At 66.8% G+C, this 16,422-nt stretch overlaps 1 protein-coding gene across 1 annotated transcript in view; it reads right to left on the bottom strand.

Annotated features, from left to right (window-relative positions):
- LOC136787101 (ataxin-2-like protein) overlaps window positions 1-16,422 on the bottom strand; it is a 32,820-nt gene continuing 16,398 nt past the window's right edge. The window contains 10 exon segments of the mRNA XM_066984230.1: window positions 1-553; window positions 1,839-1,896; window positions 1,899-2,034; window positions 2,869-3,106; window positions 5,436-5,555; window positions 7,859-7,928; window positions 8,625-8,774; window positions 9,857-9,926; window positions 11,393-11,445; window positions 11,478-11,552. Of these exon segments, the coding sequence (XP_066840331.1) occupies window positions 504-553; window positions 1,839-1,896; window positions 1,899-2,034; window positions 2,869-3,106; window positions 5,436-5,555; window positions 7,859-7,928; window positions 8,625-8,774; window positions 9,857-9,926; window positions 11,393-11,445; window positions 11,478-11,552 (1,020 nt within the window). The 3' untranslated portion in view covers window positions 1-503.

Raw genomic sequence — 16,422 nt, 5'->3', positions numbered from 1 at the left:
GGGTGACACCGCCACCACGGTGACACCGCGACGGTGACACGATGACGGTGACAACACTGCGCTGGTGACACCGCGCCGGTGCCGCCACCCCCGCTGACGACAGCGACGACCCCGCGGACGGTTCGGTTTAGTTGAAGGTTTTATTAATTTTTTATTTTTTTTTTATTTTTCGGCCTTTTTTTTTTTTTTAAACCTTTTTTTTCTTTTTTTTTGCCTTTTTTTGTTGTTTTTTTGTTTTTTTTTTTAAACCTTTTTCCTCCTGAACGTAATAAAAAAGTCCCCGAGCGCGGCGGCAGCGGCGGCTCCCTTGTGGTTTGTCGTGGTGGTTGGGGGGACGCCCCCAAAATCCCCCGTTTCGCGCCCGTTTTCTTCTTCTCCTCCTCCCCCGCCCGCCCTCGTTTTGGGGCAGTTTCCGTCCCTTTCGCCAATTCTTATAAATAACAGAAAACGCGGGGCCGGGGCGCCCCCCGGGCGCGGAGCCGCGGCGCTGCCTGGAGCCGGCGTCAGTTCCCCGGGGGGTGGAACGGGAGCTGCTGGGACGGGTGGGACTGGACTGGGGGGGGGAGAAAAAGGGGGGGGGGGAGGTAAGTGTGGGGCGCCCCATAGCGCCGTGGGGCGCCCCATAGCACCAGAGCCTGCCCCATAGCACCGTGGGGCGCCCCATAGCACCATCTATGGGGCAGCTTGGGGCACCCGTAGCGCTGCGGGATGCTGCGGGTGGGGTGTGCCGTGGGGCTGGGGGGTGCCCCATAGCGCCGCAGCCTGCCCCATAGCGCCGCAGCCTGCCCCATAGCGCCGTGGGGTGCCCCATAGCGCCGTGGGGCGCCCTATAATGCTGTGGGGTGCCCCATAGCACAATGGGGTGGTGCCCCATAGCACACGGTGTGCCCTACGGCACTGCAGGGAGCCCCATAGCACTGTGCGGCTGCCCCACAGCAGTGTGGGGCTGCCCCCTAAGTGCCCCAGGCTGCCCCATAACTGCCCCTGGCTGCCCCGTAAGTACCACAGGCTGCCCTATATGTGCCTCAAGCTGCCCCATAAGTGCCCTGGGCTGCCCCATAAGTGCCCCTGGCTGCCCCATAGCACCATGGGGCTGCCCCATAAGTGCCCCGGGCTGCCCCATAGCACTGTGGGTCTGCCCCATAGCATGATGGGGCTGCCCCATAAGTACCGCAGGCTGCCCTATATGTGCCTCAAGCTGCCCCGTAAGTGCCTCGGGCTGCCCCATAAGTGCTTTAGGCTGCCCCATAGCGCTGTGGGGCTGCCCCATAAGTGCCTCATGGTGCCATATAAGTGCCCCAGGCTGCCCCATAGCGCTGTGGGGCTGCCCCCTAAGTGCCCTGGGCTGCCCCCTAAGTGCCCCGCGCTGCCCCCTGGCGCCGTGGGGCTGCCCCCTAAGTGCCCTGGGCTGCCCCGTAAGTGCCCTGGGCTGCCCCATAAGTGCCTCGGGCTGCCCCATAGCACCATGGGGCTGCCCCATAAGTGCCTCACGGTGCCATATAAGTGCCCCGGGCTGCCCCATAGCACTGTGGGTCTGCCCCATAGCATGATGGGGCTGCCCCATAAGTACCGCAGGCTGCCCTATATGTGCCTCAAGCTGCCCCGTAAGTGCCTCGGGCTGCCCCATAAGTGCTTCAGGCTGCCCCATAGCACTGTGGGGCCGCCCCATAGCATGATGGGGCTGCCCCCTAAGTGCCTCACGGTGCCATATAAGTGCCCCGCGCTGCCCCATAGCGCTGTGGGGCTGCCCCCTAAGTGCCCTGGGCTGCCCCCTAAGTTCCCTTGGCTGCCCCCTGGCGCCGTGGGGCCGCCCCCTAAGTGCCCCCCCCGGGACTCACCTTGGTGGTGCCCGATGTAGGTGTAGGGGGCGGGGGTGGAGGCCGGCAGCGCCGGCACCGCCCCCCCTGGGGCACCCCGGCCTGGGGGGCCCCGCGTGGCTCTGGGGGGGGGGGGGGGGGCAGCAGCATCACCTGCGGGGGGTGGGGGGCGCCCGGGTGGGGGCGGCGCCGGCGGCAGCCCCGGTTGCACGTGGGCCTGGGGGGGGGGGGAATAAAGGGAGGGGGGGGACCCCAGGGTCAGCACTGGGGTGGGGGGGGATCGCACCCCAACCCCCCCCCCCCATTGCCCCCCCCCACCCCATAGCCTGCCCCATAACCCCCCCGCCACCCCCACGTCCCCCCCACCCTCCTCGACCCCGTAACCCCCCCCACACCACAACCCCCCCCACCCCATAATATCCCCCTCACCCCATAACCCCCCCGACCCCACAACCCCCACTCCATAACACCCCCTGACCCCATAACCCCCGTGACCCCACAACGCCCCCCATGACCCCACAACCCCCCCCGTGACCCCATAACACCCCCTGACCCCATAATGCCCCCCCCGACCCCACAACCCCCCCGACCCCATAAACCCCCCCACCCCATAATGCCCCCCGACCCCATAACACCCCCCATGACCCCATAACGCCCCCCCCCCATGACCCAACGCCCCCCCATGACCCCATAACACCCCCCCCGACCCCAAAACCCCCCCACCCCATAACACCCCCAACCCCACAACCCCCCCCATGACCCCCCCACGACCCCCCCCACGACCCCCCCATGACCCCATAACCCCCCCCATGACCCCCCCACGACCCCCCATAACCCCCCGACCCCCCCATGACCCCCACCCCCCGACCCCCCCACCCCCCCCCCATACGCCCCCATCCCCCCCCCCACCCCCCAAACCCCCCCCCCCCCGGCACCCCCAACCCCCCCCCCGCCCCCCCGACCCCCCCGACCCCCCCGTGCCCCCCGCCCCCCCTGACCCCCCCGTGACCCCGTGCCCCCCGTGCCCCCGCGCCCCCCGCGCCCCCCCCACCTGCCCGACGTGGGCCATGCCCCCGTAGCCCAGCCCGTGCAGCGCGCACGGCGGCGGCGGCGGCCGGCGGCGGCGGGGGGGGGCGGGGGGCGCCCCGAACCCCCCCCTGCGGGGACTGGAGCCCCGGGGGGGCCCCGGGGGGGCGGGGGAGGAGGCGCGCGGGGGGGCGGCGGAGGCGGCAGCGCCGGGGGTCCCGGCCACGTGGAACAGCCCCTGCTGGGCCTGCGCCCCCCTGCGGCTGGGGGGGGGAGGGGGGGTCAGGGGGCAATATTTGGGGGCCCCCGGAAGTATTTGGGGGACCCCCTTAAATATTTGGGACCCCCCTTAAATATCTGGGACCCCCCCTCAAATATTTGGGACCCCCCTTAAATATCTGGGACCCCCCCTTAAATATTTGGGACCCCCTTAAATATTTGGGACCCCCCTTAAATATTTGGGACCCCCCTCAAATATCTGGGACCCCCCTTAAATATTTGGGACCCCCTCAAATATCTGGGACCCCCTTAAATATCTGGGACCCCCCCTAAATATCTGGAACCCCCCAAATATTTGGGACCCCCTCAAATATTTGGGACCCCCCTTAAATATTTGGGACCCCCCCAAATATTTGGGACCCCCCTTAAATATTTGGGACCCCCAAATATCTGGGACCCCCTTAAATATTTGGGACCCCCCTAAATATCTGGGACCCCCCTCAAATATTTGGGACCCCCTTAAATATTTGGGACCCCCCAAATATCTGGGACCCCCTTAAATATTTGGGACCCCCCTAAATATCTGGGACCCCCCTCAAATATTTGGGACCCCCCTTAAATATCTGGGACCCCCCCCCAAATATTTGGGACCCCCCCTCAAATATCTGGGACCCCCTTAAATATCTGGGACCCCCCTCAAATATTTGGGACCCCCCCCCCATTATTTGGGACCCCCATTATTTGGGACCCCCCCCAAATATTTGGGGTCCTCCCCCTGATTTTGGGACCCCCCAAATATTTGGGGTCCTCCCCCTGATTTTGGGACCCCCCCCCAACTTTTTGGGGACCCCCCAGATATTTGGGACCCCCCCCAAAATTTATGGGAACCCCCCAAGTATTTGGGACCCCCCCCATTATTTGGGACCCCCCTCAAATATTTGGGACCCCCCCGAAATATTTGGGACCCCCCATTCTTTGGGACCCTCCCCCAAAATATTTGCCCCCCCCCCCCCCAATTCCCACCCCCCCTTGGGGACCCCCCAGTTTTCGGGGGCCTCCCCCATTTTTACCCCCCCATTATTCCCCCCCCCCCCATTTTGGACCCCCCTCCTCATTTTAGACCCCCCCATTTTTAGACCCCCCATTATTTTAGACCCCCCCCCAAATTTTAGGCCCCCCCTTTTGCTCCCCCCCCCCTTTTTAGGCTGCCCCCATTTCTGCCCCCCTCCCCCCCCCCCTTTTTGGGGTCCCCCCCCCCTTTTTGCCCCCCCCCCCCCCCCCCCCCCCCCCCCCCCCCCCCCCGGTACCTGCACGGGGCTGGGGGCTGCGGCGTGCGGCGGCGGCGGCGGGGGGGGCGCGGGGGGCGGCGGGGGGGGCTGCGAGCCCGTGGGGGTGGAGGCGGCCTGGGGGGGGGGGGCAGGGGGGGGGGCGTGGGGGGAACGGCTGCGGCACCGCGGCTGCGGGGAGAGGGGGGCGTTAATTGGGGGGGGGGGGATTTAATTGGGGGGGGTAATTGGGGGGGAATGGGGGGGGTTAATGGGGGGGCAAGGGGGGGCCCTAAGGGGGACTGGGGGGGGGGGCTGAAGGGGATGGGGGGGGGGGGGGGGGGTCTTGGGGGGGGTTAAGGGGATTGGGGGGGCGGGGGGGGGGGCTGGGGGGGTCTGGGGGGGTCCTGGGGGGTCTTGGGGGGGGTAAAGGGGATCGGGGGGGTCTGGGGGGCTCCAGGGGGGATTTGGGGGCTGGGGGTCCTGGGGGGTCTTGGGGGGGGGGGGGGCCGGGGGGGCTCTAAGAGGGCTGGGGGGGGCCGGGGGGTCCTAGAGGGGGTCTGGGGGGTCTGGGGGGGTCCTGGGGGGTGTTGGGGGGGGTAAAGAGGATTGGGGGGGGGGGGTCTGGGGGGGCTCAGGGGGATTTGGGGGGGCTGGGGGGTCCTGGGGGGTCTTGGGGAGGGGGGGCGGGGGGGCTCTAAGGGGGCTGGGGGGGGGGCTGGGGGGGTCCTGGGGGGTCCTGGGGGTCCTGGGGGGGTAAAGGGGATCGGGGGGGGGGGGTCTGGGGGGGGCTCCAGGGGGGGATTTGGGGGGGCTGGGGGGGTCCTGGGGGGGGGGGTCTTGGGGAGGGGGGGCCGAGGGATATTTGGGGGGGGGTCTGGGGGGGGGTAAATGGGACTGGGGGGGCTAAGGAACATTTGGGGGGGTCTGGGGGGGGGTTGGGGGGGGGTCCTGGGGGGGCCCCGAGGGGGGATTTGGGGGGGTCTGGGGGGGTTAAACGGGGGGGGGGTCTGGGGGGGGGGGGGTAAATGGGGGGGGGGGGGGGGGTCTGGGGGGGGTCTGGGGGGGGTTAAATGGGGGGGGGTAAATGGGGGGGGCGGTCACTCACCGTAGAGCGCGGGGGGCCGGCTCCCCGGGGGGTACGGGGGCGCGGCCGAGGAGACGAGGCCCGGGGGGCCGCCGGGGGCAGCAGCCGGGGGCTGCCGGGCAGCAGGGGGGCGAACACCGCCTGGGGGGGCGAGACGTCAGGGGGGGTGACGTCACGGGGGGTGTGACGTCACGGGGGGGGGGGGTGTGACGTCACGGGGGGCAGGAGCCCCCCAGCCCCTTGTGCCCCCCCCCCAAGACCCCCCCAAACCCCTTCAAGACCCCCCCACCCCCCCCATTTGCCCCCCACCCCCCCCCAGGACCCCCCAACCCCCCCAACCCCCCCCAGGACCCCCCCAACCCCCCCAAACCCCCCAATTCCCCTCCCAGGACCCCCCCCCCAAACCCCCCAACCCCCCAACCCCCCCAGGACCCCCCACCCCCCCCACCCCCCCCCCCCCCCCCAGGACCCCCCACCCCCCCCATTTCCCCCCCCCAGGACCCCCCAACCCCCCAGGACCCCCCCACCCCCCCCATTTGCCCCCCAACCCCCCCGGGACCCCCCAACCCCCCAAAGCCCCCAGGACCCCCCAGGACCCCCCCACCCCCCCCCCCCCCCAGGACCCCCCAACCCCCCCAGGACCCCCCCCAGTTCCCCCCCCGCGGTACCTGGGAGGGGTAGTGGGCGAGGGGCTGCACGAGGGGGGGGCTGCGGCGGGGAACTGCTGGGGGCCGTAGGGGCCGTAGGGGGGGGTACGGGGGCCGCGGCCACCAGGGGGGGGCCGGCGGCCGGCAGCAGGGGGGGGGGGGGCCGAGGGGCGGGGGCTGCTCCGAGCGGGGGGGGGGGGCAGCGAGCCTGGGGGGGAGAAAATTGGGGGGGGGGAGAATAAAGGGGGGGGGGGAGAGAGAAAGGGGGGGGTGGGGGGGAAACGGGGGGGTCAGAGAAACAAGGGGGGGCCCCATAGAAGGGGGGCCCCCAAGCGCGCCCCCCGCGGCCAGCCCCACAGCGCCCCACGGCCGCGGCCCCCCCCCCCCCCCAAGGCGGCCCCCCCACGGGAGCGCCCCATGAGAGCGGCCCCGGGAGCCTGCCCCACACCCGCCCCACGCCGTGCCCCACGGCTGCCCCATAACTGCCCCATGGCTGCCCCATAGCTGCCCCATGGCTGCCCCATAGCGCCCCATAACTGCCCCATAACTGCCCCATAACTGCCCCATAGCTGCCCCATAGCTGCCCCATGGCTGCCCCATGGCTGCCCCATGGCTGCCCCATAGCGCCCCACGGCTGCCCCCACACCAGCCCCATAGCTGCCCCACACCCTGCCCCACAGCGTGCCCCACATCCCACACCCACCCCGCACCCTGCCCCACAGCCTGCCCCATAGCATGCCCCACACCTGCCCCACACCCCACAGCACCCCACATCCCTGCCCCATGGCTGCTCCACAGCCTGCCCCATAGCCACCCCCCATTGTGCCCCACAGCGTGCCCCATAGCTGCCCCACAGCACCCCACAGCCACCCCACACCCTGCCCCACATCCATGCCCCGTAGCCACCCCACATCGTGCCCCACACCCTGCCCCATAGCTGCCCCACATCCCTGCCCCACATCCCACACCCACCCCACATCCACCCCACACCCTGCCCCACAGCCACCCCATAGCTGCCCCACACCCTGCCCCATAGCGTGCCCCACATCCCACATCCACCCCACACCCTGCCCCACATCCCTGCCCCATAGCATGCCCCATAGCAATATCACCCTAGAAGCCTGCCCCACACCTGCCCCACACCTGCCCCATAGCACCCCGCACCCTGCCCCACATCCGCCCCATAGCTGCCCCACAGCACCCCATGCCCTGCCCCATAGCTGCCCCACACCCGGCCCCACACCTGCCCCACATCCCTGCCCCACACCGCACACCCACCCCACACCCTGCCCCATAGCCTGCCCCATAGCTGCCCCACATTGTGCCCCACACCCTGCCCCACAGCACCCCACACCCACCCCATAGCTGCCCCATAGCCCCGCCCCACACCCTGCCCCATAGCTGCCCCACATCCCACCCATCCCACCCCACACCCACCCCACACCCTGTCCCACATCCGCCCCATAACCTGCCCCACACCCACCCCACAGCTGCCCCACATCCCACCCGACACCCTGCCCCACACCCCACCCCATAGCACCCCACATCCTGCCCCCACATCCAGCCCCACACCCTGCCCCACACCTGCCCCACATCCCTGCCCCATAACTGCCCCACAGCCGCCCCATAGCGTGCCCCACACCCCACAGCACCCCACCCCCTGCCCCATAACTGCCCCATAGCCACCCCACATCGTGCCCCACACCCTGCCCCATAGCATGCCCCACACCTGCCCCACACCTGCCCCACATCCAGCCCCACATCCAGCCCCCCCCGCCCCCCCCCGCCCCCCCGTACCTTTGCCCCCCGGCCTTCCCCTGCTGCGCGGGCACGGAGCCGGAGACGGGGTACGGGTACAGCGGGGGGCCTGGGGGGCACAAACGGGGGGTCAGGGGGATTTTGGGGGGGGGGCCCAGGGGGGGCATTTTTGGGGTGGGGGGGTTGGGGGGGGCAGGGGGGTGGGATTTTGGGGTGGGGGGCCCAGGGTGGGATTTTTGGGGTAGGGGGGGTTGGGGGGGGATTTTGGGGGGGGGTCCGGGGGGGGGCATTTTGGGGTGGGGGGGCGGGAGGATTTTGGGGGGGGTGTTGGGATGGGGGGGCCGGGGGGGTAATTTTGGGGCCGGGGGATTTTGGGGTGGGGGGCCCAGGGTGGGATTTTGGGTAGGGGGGTTGGGGGGGCATTTTTGGGGTGGGGGGGTATGGGGGGATTTTTGGGGTGGGTTTGGGATGGGGGGGCCCGGGGGGCAATTTTGGGGGTTGGGGGGATTTCGGGGGCGGGGGGTTCCAGGGGGAGGTTTTGGGGTGGGGGGGCATTTTGGGGTGGGGGGGGGCAAACGGGGGGGGGTTTGGGGTGGGGTGGGGGGGGTTTGAGGGGGGGCTTGGGATGGGGGGGGGCCCGGGGGGATTTTGGGGTGGGGGGGGGGTTTGGGGGCTGGGGGTGTCCAGGGGGAGGTTTTGGGGTGGGGGGGGGGATTTTGGGGCAGGGGAGGGTTTTTTGGGGGGGGGAGGGATTTGGGGGGGGGGATTTTGGGGGGGGGGGGGATTTTTTTGGGGGGGGTCTCACCTGCAGGGCGGGGCCGACGTGCAGCTGGGGCAGGTAGGAGATGTAGGGGGGCCGTAGACGCCCCCCCCTGGGGCAGCACCGGCAGCGGGGGGGGGCGCCGAGTGCGTGCGGGGGGCCCGGCGAGGTGGGGGCGCTGCTGGCGGCCTTGCTCTGGGGGGGGGGCAGAAATTAGTGGGGGGGGGGGGCTTGGATTAATTGGGGGGGGGCCCTGAATTAATTGGGGGGTCCCTGAATTAATTGGGGGGGGCACAAGTTAATTGGGGGGGTCCTGAAATTAAAGGGGGGGGGGGATGGGGAGGGTGGGGGGGGGGGGGAGAAAAGGGGGGTTAAACTGGGGGGGGGGTCCCAAAATTAATGGGGGGGGGGCCTGGATTAATTGGGGGGGGCCCTGAATTAATGGGGGGTCCCTGAGTTAATTGGGGGCACAAGTTAATTGGGGGGGTCCTGAAATTAAAGGGGGGGGGAATGGGGAGGGAGGGGGTGGGGGGAGAAAAGGGGGGTTAAATTCGAGGGGGGGGCAAAATTAATGGGGGGGGTCCCTGAATTAATTGGGGGGGTCCCTGAATTAATTGGGGGGGGCACAAGTTAATTGGGGGGGTCCTGAAATTAAGGGGGGGAATGGGGAGAGAGGGGGGTGGGGGGAGAAAAGGGGGGGGTTAATTGGGGGGGGTCCCAAAATTAATGGGGGGGGCCTGGATTAATTGGGGGGGCCCTGAATTAATTGGGGGGGGGCATAAATTAATTGGGGGGGGGGTTGAAATTTTAGGGGAGGGGCCCAATTTGGGGGGGGGGGTCCCAAATTAAAGGGGGGGGAATTAAATGGGTTCCCCCCAAATTAAGGGGTGTCCCCTAATTAAGGGGCTCCCCCTTAGTTAAGGGGGGGTCCCTTAATTAATGGGGGTTCCCTCATTAAGGGGGGGTTCCCTAATTAGAGCGGGGGTCTCCTAATTAAGGGGGGTCCCTAATTAAGGGGCTCCCCTTCTGTTGGGGGGGGTCCCTTAATTAATGGGGGTCTCCCTAATTAAGGGGGGTCCCTAATTAAGGGGGGGTCCCTAATTAAGGGGCTCCCCTTCTGTTAAGGGGGGCCCTTAATTAAGGGGGCTCTCCCATTAAGGGGGGGTTCCCCTCATTAAGGGGGGTTCCCTCATTAAGGGGGGGTTCCCCTAACTGGGGGGTGTCTCCTAATTAAGGGGGTGTCCCTAATTAGGGGGTCCCTAATTACCCCCCCTCACCACGGCCAGCAGGGGCTTGCAGGGGTTGAACTCCTTGGCGTTGGGGTTCAGCGTCGACTTCTTCACCTGCCTGCGGGGGGGCAGACCCCAAAAACCCCAAATCTGACCCAAATCCCGCCCCAAAACCCCAAATCCCGCCCCAAAACCCCAAATCCCACCCCAAAACCCCAAATCTGACCCAAATCCCGCCCCCAAAACCCCAAATCCCACCCCAAAACCCCAAATCTGACCCAAATCCCGCCCCAAAACCCCAAATCCCGCCCCAAAACCCCAAATCCCACCCCAAAAACCCCAAATCTGACCCAAATCCCGCCCCAAAACCCCAAATCCCGCCCCAAAAACCCCAAATCTGACCCAAATCCCACCCCAAAACCCCAAATCCCAGCCCAAAAACCCCAAATCTGACCCAAATCCCGCCCCAAAACCCCAAATCCCACCCCAAAAACCCCAAATCTGACCCAAATCCCGCCCCAAAACCCCAAATCCCGCCCCAAAAACCCCAAATCTGACCCAAATCCCACCCCAAAACCCCAAATCCCAGCCCAAAAACCCCAAATCTGACCCAAATCCCGCCCCAAAACCCCAAATCCCACCCCAAAACCCCCAATCTGACCCAAATCCCGCCCCAAAACCCCAAATCCCGCCCCAAAAACCCCAAATCTGACCCAAATCCCACCCCAAAAACCCCAAATCCCACCCCAAAACTCCAAATCCCACCCCAAAAACCCCAAATGACCCAAATCCCGCCCCAAAACCCCAAATCCCACCCCAAAACTCCAAATCCCACCCCAAAAACCCCAAATCTGACCCAAATCCCGCCCCAAAACCCCAAATCCCACCCCAAAACCCCGCAATCTGACCCCCAAACCCCGAATCTGCCCCCCAGAAGGCCCCAACCCCCCCCCAAAAGCCCCATTTCCCCCAAATCCCCCAAATCCCCCCCCAAGACCCCCCAAATCCCCCCAAAAAGCCCCAAATTCCCCCAACCCCCCCCTGAAGACCCCAGCACCCCCCAAGACCCCCCAAAATCCCCCCCCAAAAGCCCCAAACCCCCCCAGCCCCCCCCAAATCCCCCCCAAATCCCCCCAAAAAGCCCCAATTCCCCCAAATCCCCCCAAATCCCCCAAAAACCCCCCTGAAGACCCCCAGCACCCCCCAAGACCCCCCAAAAGCCCCCCAAAAGCCCCAAATCCCCCCCAAATCCCCCCCCCAACCCCCCCAAATCCCCCCCAAACCCCCCCAGCCCCCCCAAATCCCCCCCCCCAAAAGCCCCAAATCCCCCCCCCAAATCCCCCCCCCCAACCCCCCCAAATCCCCCCCCCCAACCCCCCCCCAAATCCCCCCCCCAAATCCCCCCCCCCAAATCCCCCCCCAGCCCCCCCCCCCAAATCCCCCCCAACCCCCCCCCAAATCCCCCCCAAATCCCCCCAGCCCCCCCCCAAATCCCCCCAAATCCCCCCAAATCCCCCCAGCCCCCCCCCAATCCCCCCAAACCCCCCAAAAGCCCCCCCCCCCCCCCCCCCCCCCCCCACTCACTCGGGGAGCGCCCCCCTGCTCCTTGCCCGGGGGGGTCCCCGGGGGGTCCGGGCCCGGGGGGCTCCTCCTGCTCCTGCCCCCCCCCGGCTCCTCGCCCTGGGGGGGGGGGGGGGCGGCGCCTCCGGGGGGGGGGCGGGGCGGGGGCGGCGCTGGGCTGCAGCTGGGGGGGGGAGGAAAGGGGGGGGGGGGTCAGGTCCTATAGGGGCCCCGTGGGGCCTTACGGACCCCACAGGGACCCCACGGACCCCATAGGGGCCCTATAAGGACCCCACAGACCCCATAGGGGCCCCACAGACCCTATAGACCCCATAGGGGCCCATAGACCCCATAGGGGCCCTATAGATCCCATAGGGGCCCCACAGACCCCAGAGACCCCATAGGGGCCCCACAGACCCTATAGATCCCATAGGGGGCCCACAGACCCTATAGATCCCATAGGGGGCCCACAGACCCCATAGGTCCCATAGGGGCCCTATAGATCCCATAGGGACCCCACAGACCCTATAGATCCCATAGGGGGCCCACAGACTCCGTAGGGACCCCACAGACCCTATAGAACCCATAGGGGCCCCACAGACCCCATAGGGACCCCACAGACCCTATAGAACCCATAGGGGCCCCACAGACCCCATAGGGACCCCACAGACCCTATAGGTCCCATAGGGGCCCCACAGACCCCATAGGTCCCATAGGGGCCCCACAGACCCTACAGATCCCATAGGGACCCCACAGACCCCAAAGGGGCCCCACAAGACCCTATAGGTCCCATAGGGGCCCCACAGACCCTATAGATCCCATAGGGGGCCCACAGACCCCATAGGGACCCCACAGACCCTATAGATCCCATAGGGGCCCCACAGACCCTATAGATCCCATAGGGGCCCCACAGACCCCAAAGGGACCCCACAGACCCTATAGAACCCATAGGGGCCCATAGACCCCATAGGGGCCCTATAGATCCCATAGGGGTCCCACAGACCCCAGAGACCCCATAGGGGCCCTATAGATCCCATAGGGACCCCACAGACCCTATAGATCCCATAGGGGCCCCATAGATCCCATAGGGCCACACAGACTCCATAGGGGCCCATAGACCCCATAAGGACCCCACAGACCCTATAGATCCCATAGGGACCCCGCAGATCCCATAGGGGCCCCACAGACCCCATAGACCCCAAAGGGGCCCTATAGATCCCATAGGGACCCCATAGAGCCCCACAGACCACATAGGAACCCTATAGATCCCATAGGCACCCCACAGACCCCATAGATCCCATATGGACCCTATAGATCCCATAGGGACCCCATAGAGCCCCACAGACCACATAGGAACCCTATAGATCCCATAGGCACCCCACAGACCCCATAGATCCCATATGGACCCTATAGATCCCATAGGGACCCCATAGAGCCCCACAGACCACATAGGAACCCTATAGATCCCATAGGGACCCCACAGACCCCATAGATCCCATAGCGGCCCCGCAGATCCCATAGGGCCCCACAGACCCCGTAGGGACCCTATAGATCCCACAGACCCTATAGAGGCCCTATAGAGACCATAAGGACCCCACAGACCCTATAGATCCCATAGGGCCACACAGATCCCATAGGGGCCCCACAGACCCCATATGGACCCCGAAGGGGCCCTATAGACCCCATAGGGACCCCATAGACCCCATAGGGGCCCATAGGCCCCATAGGGGCCCTATAGATCCCATAGGGACCCCACAGACTCCATAGACCCCAAGGGGGTTCTATAGATCCCATAGGGACCCACACACCCTATAGGGACCCCACAAGCTCTATAGAACCCATAGGGAACCCCACAGACCCTATAGGGCCCCTATAGAACCCCATAGCACCCTATGGGGCCCTATAACACCCTCACAGGGCCCCATAACGCCCCCCCAGCCCCTAGAGGACCCCATAGGGCCCCCCCCACCCATAGGACCCCCCCCCCAGCCCCCTATAGGGCCCCTATAGAACCCCCAGAGCACCCCATAGGGCCCTATAACACCCCCACAGGGCCCCATAACGCCCCCATAGGGCCCCATAACGCCCCCCAGCCCCCTATAGGATCCCATAACCCACCCCCTCACTCCATAGGACCCCCACACCCTATAGGGCCCCTATGGGACCCCACACACACCCTATAGGGCTCCTATAGAACCCCCATAGCACCCTACAGGGCCCTATAACGCCCCCCAGGGCCCTGTAACGCCCCCAGCCCCCTACAGGACCCCATAGGGCCCCCCACACCCCATAGGGCCCCCCCCGACACTATAGGACCCCCCCACACCCTATAGGGCCCCCATAGAACCCCCAGAGCACCCCCATAGGGCCCTATAACACCCCCACAGGGCCCCATAACGCCCCCATCAGGCCCTATAATCCCCCCAGCCCCCTATAGGGCCCCCCCTCACCCCATAGGGCCCCCCCTACCCTATAGGGCCCCTATAGGACCCCACACACACCCTATAGGGCTCCTATAGAACCCCCATAGCACCCTACAGGGGCCCTATAACGCCCCCCAGGGCCCTGTAACGCCCCCAGCCCCCTACAGGACCCCATAGGCCCCCCCCACCCCATAGGACCCCCCCCCACACCCTATAGCCCCCCCCCACCCTATAGGGCCCCTATAGAACCCCATAGCATCCCATAGGGCCCTATAACACCCCCAAAGGACCCCATAACGCCCCCATAGGGCCCCGTAACGCCCCCAGCCCCCTATAGGGCCCCCCGACCCCATAGGGCCCCCCCCGACCCTATAGGACCCCCCCACACCCTATAGGGCCCCCATAGAACCCCCAGAGCACCCCATAGGGCCCTATAACACCTACATAGAGCCCCCATAACGCCCCCATAGGGCCCCATAACGCCCCCCAGCCCCCTATAGGATCCCATAGCCCCCCCCCCTCACCCCATAGGACCCCCCCTACCCTATGGGGCTCCTATAGGACCCCAAACACACCCTATAGGACTCCTATAGAACCCCCATAGCACCCTACAGGGCCCTATAACGCCCCCATAGGGCCCTATGATGCCCCCCAGCCCCCTATAGGCCCCCCCCCCGACCCCATAGGGCCCCCCCCACATCCTATAGGCCCCCCCCACATCCTATAGGCCCCCCCCCCACCCTATAGGGCCCCTATAGAACCCCCAGAGCACCCCATAGGGCCCTATAACACCCCCAAAGGACCCCATAACGCCCCCATAGGGCCCCGTAACGCCCCCAGCCCCCTATAGGGCCCCCCCGACCCCATAGGACTCCCCCTACCCTATAGGGCCCCTATAGGACCCCACACACACCCTACAGGACCCCTATAGGACCCCATAGCACCCCACAGGACCCTATAATGCCCCCACAGGGCCCTATAATGCCCCCCCAGCCCCCTATAGGACCCCATAGGGCCCCCCCGCACCCCATAGGACCCCCCCCACACCCTATAGCCCCCCCCCACCCTATAGGGCCCCTATAGAACCCCCAGAGCACCCCATAGGGCCCTATAACACCCCCACAGGGCCCCATAACGCCCCCACAGGGCCCCGTAACGCCCCCAGCCCCCTATAGGGCACCCCCCGACCCCATAGGGCCCCCTGCCCCTATAGGGCCCCTATAGAACCCCCAGAGCACCCCATAGGGGCCTATAACACCCCCACAGGGCCCCATAACGCCCCCATAGGGCCCCGTAACGCCCCAGCCCCCTATAGGCCCCCCCCCCCACCCTACAGGACCCCCCCCAATCCTATAGGCCCCCCCACCCTATAGGGCCCCTATAGAACCCCCAGAGCACCCCATAGGGCCCTATAACACCCCCACAGGGCCCCATAACGCCCCCCAGCCCCCTATAGGACCCCATAGGGCCCCCCCCACCCCATAGGGCCCCCCACACCCTATAGGGGCCCCTATAGAACCCCATAGCACCCTATAGGGCCCCATAACACCCTCACAGGGCCCTATAACGCCCCCTTAGGGCCCCGTAACGCCCCAGCCCCCTATAGGGCCCCCCTCACCCCATAGGACCCCCCCTACCCTATAGGGCCCCTATAGGACCCCACACACACCCTACAGGACCCCTATAGGACCCCATAGCACCCCACAGGGCCCTATAATGCCCCCACAGGGCCCTATAATGCCCCCCCAGCCCCCTATAGGACCCCATAGGGCCCCCCCCACACCCCATAGGGCCCCCCCCCCGACTCCATAGGCCCCCCCCACCCTATAGGGCCCCTATAGAACCCCCAGAGCACCCCATAGGGCCCTATAACACCCCCACAGGGCCCCATAACGCCCCCATCAGGCCCTATAATCCCCCCCAGCCCCCTATAGGGCCCCCCGACCCCATAGGACCCCCCACACCCTACAGGGCCCCTGTAGAACCCCCAGAGCACCCCATAGGGCCCCATAACACCCCCACAGAGCCCCATAACGCCCCCATAGGGCCCCGTAACGCCCCCCCAGCCCCCTATAGGGCCCCCCCTCACCCCATAGGGCCCCCCTACCCTATAGGGGCCCCTATAGGACCCCACACACACCCTATAGGGCTCCTATAGAACCCCCATAGCACCCTACAGGGCCCTATAAAGCCCCCCCAGGGCCCTATAACGCCCCCCAGCCCCCTATAGGACCCCATAGGGCCCCCCCACACCCTATAGGGCCCCCCCCGACCCCATAGGACCCCCACCCAGCCCCCTATAGGGGCCCCTACAGAACCCCCAGAGCACCCCACAGGGCCCTATAACACCCCCACAGGGCCCCATAACGCCCCCACAGGGCCCCGTAACGCCCCCCAGCCCCCTATGGGGCCCCCCTCACCCCATAGGGCCCCCCTACCCTATGGGGCCCCTATAGGACCCCACACACAGCCTATAGGGCTCCTATAGAACCCCCATAGCACCCTACAGGGCCCTATAACGCCCCCCAGGGCCCTGTAACGCCCCCCAGCCCCCTACAGGACCCCATAGGGCCCCCCCCACACCCCATAGGGCCCCCCCGACACTATAGGACCCCCCACACCCTATAGGGC

Source organism: Anser cygnoides, chromosome 28 (assembly GCF_040182565.1).
Source record: "Anser cygnoides isolate HZ-2024a breed goose chromosome 28, Taihu_goose_T2T_genome, whole genome shotgun sequence".
Classification (NCBI taxonomy): Eukaryota; Metazoa; Chordata; class Aves; order Anseriformes; family Anatidae; genus Anser; species Anser cygnoides.
This window is presented reverse-complemented; position numbering and strand designations above follow the sequence as displayed.